This window comes from Uloborus diversus, chromosome 2 (genome assembly GCF_026930045.1).
Source record: "Uloborus diversus isolate 005 chromosome 2, Udiv.v.3.1, whole genome shotgun sequence".
NCBI classification, from domain to species: domain Eukaryota; kingdom Metazoa; phylum Arthropoda; class Arachnida; order Araneae; family Uloboridae; genus Uloborus; species Uloborus diversus.
The window spans coordinates 162,053,156-162,061,457 of NC_072732.1; the positions used below are offsets into that span (position 1 = coordinate 162,053,156).

Here is an 8,302-nt window from a genome sequence, read left to right on the forward strand (position 1 = left end):
CGAAATCTGGAAAAATTCCAGTTGTGTGAAACAAAATGATGTTATCAAGTTACATCATTTGAAATGATACTTTTCGGCTCTTATAAACAGACCATTGCAGTAAAATAAGACAAATCGTTGTTCCACAATCAATCACAAAGAAATGGCGAATGTGAACGAAATGCCACGGAAATATAAGTTCGTTGCTTGAGGCACCTTGGGCCCTGCCCCTTATCCTCTGGTGTGGTATGTTGAAAGTTCCCCGGTTGGGGACATGGCTTCATTTTGGCGCAGAAGATGGTTGCGTGGATGTACGAGAGATGTGGCTTCCTCTAACGGGAGTACCATAATGGTTAGCCGAAGGCTCTTCAAAGTAAATTTCAACTAAAGTTCTTCTTATTTTAAATAAGTTTAAGTTTTTTTTTTTTTTTTTTTCGCTTCCTACATATTTTTTTAAGTTTTATACTTTTTTCCCGCGTGGGGGATTTCTAGGATACTTGAATGAATAAAAATAATAAAATAAAATTAAGACAATGATAAAATGTTGATAAGAAATTTAAAAAAAAAAAATAGTGAAATGAAAGTAGATAGGAGCATGCTCCCAGCCAGAGTGTAGCACAATAACTAGAGTCGAAACGAGGTATGAAACCGACGAAATGTGTCTGTGAACTCGAAAATGATAACATAACTTCAATAGTTAGGAAGATTGCTCGAGAATTTTTTGAAGTTGCCACCGGCAATTTCAGAAACATGAGTTACTGAGGGCCGATACTTACGGCCATAAACAAAGCCAACTTGAATCGCAAACCTTGGGCCGAGATTCAAGAGATGTGGAGGACTTACTGTCCAACCACGGATTGTGTGGAATTTTCAAACGTCCAGATGAGACAAATCTATCTGAATAAGGGGAAAAAGTAAAAATTTGATGTTTGTATTCCGCTCATTTGAATGAGACTCTGCTTCTGCAAAAGCTGACATCGCTAAAAATGATAGATTTGTTTATTTCCGGTTGCAAAAGGGATGTTTGTCTTTCCATACAATCCGTGGTCAGACAGTACTCTAATAAACCTCGAGCAGAAGTTGCGGCTCTTTTTAGGCTCTCTGCAGGCCATGATTGCCTGACTGAGCACCTCCACAAGATAGGTATTTTAACATCTAGTACCTGTCTAATTTGCGGTTCTGGCAACATGAATGAGACTCAACTCCTCTCTTGCTCGAAACTTGACCGAACTGAACCAACTCGGAAAGTTTTATTAGTCTGCGCGGTCTGTCATGAACTCCCTGAGAAATGACCTTCTCTTTATTTCTTCTACAATTGTGAAATCCTCTAATTTACACAGGGCCGGATTTAAGGGAGGGCAGGAGGGGCTACTGCCCCTGGGCCTCCACAACAAAGGGGCCCCAGCAATAAAATTTTTACAAAATATCCTAACTTTCACGGGTCAAAAAAATCGAAAATATCGGATATATACATATTTATCAAAATATTCGGATATATATCAAAGTATCGGATATTTTCGAAAATATGATGATCTTTTTGAACCCTGATTAGGGGCCTACACTCCTTCGTTGCCCCAGGGCCTCCACACTTCCAAATCCGGCCCTGAATTTACAGATTTCTTTTTGATTTTAAATTGTTACTTTTGTTGTATGTTCATTTTTTTTTTATTGTAATTACTTTTCCTGTTCTTGGCTGCTTTTAAATGGATTAATATCTTTCTGAATAAAGCCATATGTAACAACAGTTACTGAGGGGCAAGAATTACACTGTTAAAAATTGTGGAAACTTTTTTGGTAAATATTACTTTAAAATAGAGTATTTACAGTGCAGAAAAAATTTACGGAACATAGTTCCGAGTAAAATGAACGATTCTGCGCCAATCGATACACCACGTGACTTACAGAACGAAGCATATAACACGGTATTTCCCTCATCCAATGTATCCCAACTGGTATAGTGGTCAGCAAAGCCGCATGCGAATACGAAAATCCCGAGATCGAACTTGCTGCTCGCATTTCGCATTTTCTAACTCTGGAAATCTGCCCTCAACTTCCACTTATCTGCTACATAAACAAACATTCCTCTAAAAAAAATTATGAACATCCATATATTAATATGTACAGAAAACTTTAAAGTAATTTCTTATGAATAATACTGCATTTTCTCTCAATCATAAATCTTATTTCCTTCAATTCAATAAAATCAACTTATTACTCAAAAATGAAAAGTTTAATCAAAACGTGCTAATATTAAGCGCCAACATAATCCGGTTGCCTCGATTGAGTGACGTCATATTTCTGCGCTATGGTCGTGTGTTGCGACGGTAACGGTGTGATACATCATCGCCGTGCCCACTCTTTAGAAAAAGATTCACACTATTCTCAAAAAAAAAAAAAAAAAAAAAAAAAGATAATTTCAACACGATATCCTTCGATTGCATGATGCTGAGAGCTGTCTTGAGCTCTATGTCTTGATTGTTTACCGCTACATTATAGTCAAAAAGAAGTTCACATAAAAGCACTGTTCAATGTGTCCATAATCCTGGTGACTATTGCATATTGGTTCTGTTCAATTGGTTCATAAGGCAAATGACTCTACTGTATTTGTGTTTTAATACATTAACCTCATATAGCACCAAATAAATGATTATTTAATAATCAGAAAAAGCACAAGCTATTAAAAATAAAGAATATCCAGTAACTTATTTTGACACTGTTAACCTCCGTTCTATGTTCTACCAAACAATTTAAGACATTATATGAAGTAGCGAGAGAAAAGGGATGTAAGTGGACATTTTTAAATTTTGAGTAACACGCGTTTAAAGATGCTGTCCTAGGTAGGCTTTCATTGAAATGTGCTTCTAAATCATGTTGTACAGCAACACCTATCAGAGCTACTAGTACTATCTCTTGCCCCAAAACAAAAGAGAGGTTCACCTACCATATGCACTAGTTATCTCCAATTTTTTTATTTTGACACTTGCATCCCTTTGCTTCTCATCACTGCCTCATATGTACCTGTCGTGAAGCGCACCACAAAGAATTGTAGGGAAAAGTGCGTAGAGTTACTTTCCTCGAATAGCTGCTTTTACATCATATCCAAGATGGAAGATGAGACATTCTGCAGCTTTAACGTTGACTCTCCCGCAAGGAGCAAATAGGGGAACGCATAAATCTCCAGGAAATGCTATTTGCCTTCTGTGTTCCTTTGAAGATCTCCCAAGTTTCTTCCGTTTTTCAACAGACAATTTGGCATTTTTCTGGCACTCAGCGCATGATTCGTCAAAAATCAACTTTTTATATGATGAAAGGTCGTTTTTGCTAATAGGCAATATCTCACGACGTTCCCGTTTTGAAGTCGTTTTAGTCAACTTCTTCTTTGGTGTCAGGTCGTTTTCGCCAGTGGATGACACTTCTCGTAGTTCCCGTTTTGAAGTCATTTTAATCAACTTCTCCTGTGGTGGCAAGTCGTTTTTGCCAGGGGATGACATTTCACGACTTTCATGTTTCAAAGTCGTTTCAGTCAACTTCTTTTGTGATGTTAGGTCATTTTTGCCAGTGGGTGACATCTCACGACGTTCACGTTTCAAAGTCGTTTTAGTCAACTTCTCCTGTAATGGCAAGGACATCTCACGACGTTCACGTTTCAAAGTCGTTTTAGTCAGCTTCTCCTGTAATGGCAAGTCATTTTCGCCAGTGGATGACATATCACGACGTTCACGTTTCAAAGTCGTTTTATTCAACTTCTCCTGTAATTGCAAGTCGTTTTCGCCAGTGGATGACATATCACGACGTTCACGTTTCAAAGTCGTTTTAGTCAACTTCTGTGATGTCAGGTCATTTTGGCCAGTGGGTGACATCGCACGGCAGTCACGTTTCAGAGTCGTTTTTGTTCCTTCATTAGGTTTCATTCCCCGAAACATCACACAACCCATCTCTACGAAGGTATGAAGAGCGAATCAACTGTACTGTAAACAACTAACTTTTCCCTCTGGTGAAAATGAAGATATTCCACTGCCTGCAATACGACTGATTGAATCTTTTTTATAATCACTATGTCATAAAACCAACGCACATTCATTTCGATCAAATGTGATCCGGAAGTTACGACGTACACAACCAACGGTTTCAACCTTACTAGAAATGAATTAAATGCTTTTTATTATTATTTATGCACTTATTAACAAGAAAAAAGAGCGAAAATCATAATGCGTCAAATTAAACCCATTCAAAAAAGCTAGCTTTTATTTTCCCTCCAATTGCATCTAATCATCTTGCGCAATTTTAGGTGCTTAAAACGCATTCTAAACCAACAGATTTTTAAAAAGTAAAGCAAAAAACCTTCTACATTATTAAAAATTTCTGTTTTAAAAGTTGCTTAATTGCATGTAAATTAATAAATATTTAAGAACAAACCCATTCTTACGTAATATTTTCCAAGTCGATATTTCATATAAGAAATGACGCGGTCAAGTGGTTTGGAAGTGATCATGTTTCATTTGCGTCTGGATGGTAAAAAGCTTATTAGAAGGAGCTGTTTTTTATTTGTTTTACGAAGAATGAATTAGTGTAAAATATAATAATGGAATCGCACTATGTAGGGCATGTTTTATTTTTAATTAGTAGTATCGCATCATATACAAAGAAATATCGAAGAAACATTCAGTCTAGACATGGGCGCCATGCAAAATTGTAAGGGGGGGGGGCTCAGAAATTTTAACCATGGTTTAGCATGATATTTTCCCCATGGAAGCAGATTTCAGGACAGATTAGTCATTAAAATTTGACATTTTTAATTATTAATTCATTAATGGCTGGAGAAGAAATATTTTTATATTTTTGCAAAGAAAAAAGTACTAAAAACAAGAAAGTTCTAATTTCCAAGGCGGAGCTCGAGCCCCCCCCCCCCCTTGTCCCCCTATATGGGCGCCCTTGAGTCTAGATTCTAGGAAATATTTCTTTACACAAGAAAGTTTAATTGAGAAAAAATGAATTAAACAACGATTCCAGTGACGTAAAATTCGTTAATTTTGAAAACCAAAATGGAATCTTACGCAAGAATAGGAGGAGGGAATCTTACGTACGCTCACATAACGGGAGGGGGGGGGGCAAAAAATGCCAAAATCATCCTTACGTAATTAATGAATGGCCCCTAACACCCCTCCTGAAAGAGAAGATGAGTGATCAGCAATAAATATTTGCACGGGATATTTGAGACGTTCATAACTTAAGTGGATCAAGTCCCTGGACAACTCCATTCACAATAGCTTTGACGCCTCACAAAAAAGTTTGATGTTGATTCAGGCATTCAGAGCTAAAGTGGATCAAGTCGTTCGTGGACTTGCTCCTCTTTAGCTTTGATGCCGCATATAATAAGAGGCGAAAATGTTTTGTGTTGATTGAGGCGTTCAGAGCTAAATAAGTTTTTAAAGTCGTGAAAGGACTTGATCCACTTTAGTTCTAAAATCGTGATTTATTAATCACAAGCGCAAAAACCAATTCCGATTTAACAAACTATGCGTTGCAGCAATCCACTGTTGATAATGACCGGGACGCCGCGTTGGCTGACCTCGAAGAAAAGCATATTCAACAGTTTCACTTTCGATTCAAAAGTTTCGTGTAACGAATAATTTATTTCATCAGTCCCACTTGATCCCTGTTTATCAGATGCAGGGTTGCCAGAATTAAGAACAGTAAATCGGGGACAGGCTTCTAGGAGTGAAAAGGGGGGGGGAGGAAATATTTTTGAGACATCTATTCATTATAAATCTGAAAAATTCAATCGCAACAAAGCATTAAACCTCGCAAAATGTCGTTTTTAAAAGTATAACAAGAAGTTCTGACTAGAACTAAACGAGCCTACTTTCCTATATGTCAATATCGACTTTCTGGTATCTGATCAGTATTCTCAAAATTAGCTAAAATCGTAAATTATTTCAAACATATATTTTCAATATTTTAAGCTAATGTCGAGAAATAAAGTATGCCTCGCTCATCTAAAGAATTAGATACGTAAAAAATAAATAAAATAATAAACAAAATATCAGCACCTTTTAAACAAAGCAGCAAAATACATTTTTTCCATCAAAAAACAATCTTCTACCGCTTTCAAAAAGGAAAAAAAAAAATTAAATTATAAGCCATAAACTAATAATAAGAGTAGACCGAGCTTTCCCAGACTAGCTGATGAAAAAAGTGGTTCATGGATACATCATGTGACTAGTGGGAGGCTTGACGAAAACTTTGGCAGCATGGTTGCTAGATGGCAAGATTATCTATAGTTTGGCACTCGACATGTATTTTAATACGTAATGTGTTTTTATTATGATTTTTTTTCCAGGGGCAGAGATTGAACTATTTTTCTTTTAGTTATGCATTATTTCGACATTAGTAATTAGTTTTTGATCACAGTTTTCAGTAACTTTTATTTCATTCGGAACTGCTATGTCAGCGTTGGCGTAAACGTTTTGCGTTAACGCTAAAATGTACTAATCAGTCTCTTAAATTGAAATTGTATGTAAAAATCTTACCGTTTGCCGATTCTTTTTGGGCGCTTGCATCTTAAATTGCTTAGAGAGTTATTGAAATTGAATAAAGAAAATGCACAATAGTATCTAAACGAAAAATTCACTATATTAACAAAATATTTACAACTTAGAATAACATATTTACAAATCGGACTCCATAAAAGATCATTCTTCCTTGTTCCATCAATTCTATTTATTTTATTTCTCGCTGATCGTCTGCTACGATCAACGCCCGCTGTTGCTAGGATATCCACCAGTCACATGATTTGGTTTATGAGGGGCAAAAGGGTTGCCATAGCTCGGTCTATTCTTCTTATTAGTCTATGTTAAAAGCTCATTAAAATAAATACATCATATCAAAAAAAAAATCGTTTGTTTTTCCCCCTGTTACTTTTTTTTTTTTAAAGAATGAATTAATGTACTTTCAAAAATAAATAAAAACAATAAAATGTCAACTTAAAGAAATAATTTTCATTGGCGAAAAAAAATCGTCTGCGCATATCTATATGTAGAAAAATAAAGGACTCCGAATTTCTCCGCCAAAAACTGAATACATAAATTAAAACTTTAGCTTAAAAATAAAATCAAAACATATTAAAAACAATTATTTCACAGTAAAAACCATGGCTGCGGAGTCAGAGTCGGTCCATCTGATTTTGGGACAAAAGAGTTAGATTCGAGAGCCGAAAGTTTTAAATTCATAGACCCGAAATCGAAATCGGTCATTTCCCCAAAAAGTTCGCAAGTCTACCAATATTTGCAGAGACGGAGTCGGACTTATTATTTGATACAGGAGTCAGAGTCGAATTTTCAAGAGTCGGAGTCAGTCATTTTTCCTCCGTGTATAAATTTTTGCCAAAGCTGCGAAGTCAGATTCAGTCGGAATTCGAGTAATTTTCGGGCACAGGAATCGAAGTCGGAATCAGGAGCCCCAAAATTATCAGAGTCAGAGTCGGGAGTAGATCGTCAAGAGCTACTTCCAACAAAGTTTGTTCAAGTAAATCCGCCGTTAAGTTCGGAATATATATTGACATCCAGTTTCCCCGTAGGTGCTAATTTTAAGAGGTTTGAACTGTTCAAAATTGAACGAAAACTTGTTCAAATCAAAAAGATATTTTCGATACATGTTTTTCATCAAAAGCTTTTCCCTACAAAGTTTGTCTCTAAGTTCGAGATTTATTTTTGCTTTGAATTTCCCGCGTAGGCGATAATGTTAAGTTTTTTGAACTGTTCAAAATTGAACGAAAAATTGTTCAAATCAAAAAATGAATTATGGGAATGAGATGTCCTCGCCGAGATCTTTCTAACAAAAAAAAAAAAGTGCTTGAATCGGACTATTCATTCAAACGTTATTGGGGGGGGGGGGGGGACAGACAGACCGACAGACATTTTTCCCCATCTCAATACCCTACTTTCCAATTTTTAATTTTTCAATATTTATCTAATTATTTTATTTATTTTTTGACTTTTTTTTTGTTTTTCGGGATATTTTTAAGATGCATTAAGCCTTCTTTCATGCTTTTTTCTTCTTTCTCTGACTTTAACTGGGAAAGTAAGCTAAAAACAAACAAACCAAATCAGAAGGAAAAGAATTTTTGCGTTTGCAAATGATTTTCTTATTGATCATTGTTTAATTTTTTGTTTCACTTTATTTTTTTTTCCCTTAAAATAATGTCTCGTTCTGTAAAATAATGTTATCAGCTAAAATACGGGACTTTAGCCGTCCCGTATGGACGCGGGCCAATTTTTCAAAATTCGGGACTGTCCCTTGAAATCCGGGACGTCTGGCAACCCTG

At 36.0% G+C, this 8,302-nt stretch overlaps 1 protein-coding gene across 1 annotated transcript; it reads right to left on the reverse strand.

Moving 5' to 3' along the window:
- Positions 1-3,044: 3,044 nt before the first annotated feature.
- On the reverse strand, positions 3,045-3,914 carry LOC129216636 (nucleolar protein 58-like). Its single transcript, XM_054850852.1, has one exon. It carries the CDS (start codon positions 3,912-3,914, stop codon positions 3,045-3,047), a length of 870 nt encoding a protein of 289 aa, XP_054706827.1.
- Positions 3,915-8,302: the final 4,388 nt, after the last annotated feature.

Bases quoted from the DNA above. Each gene is read 5' to 3' on its own strand.
- LOC129216636 (XM_054850852.1), bottom strand. From the start codon at position 3,914: ATGGGTTGTGTGATGTTTCGGGGAATGAAACCTAATGAAGGAACAAAA.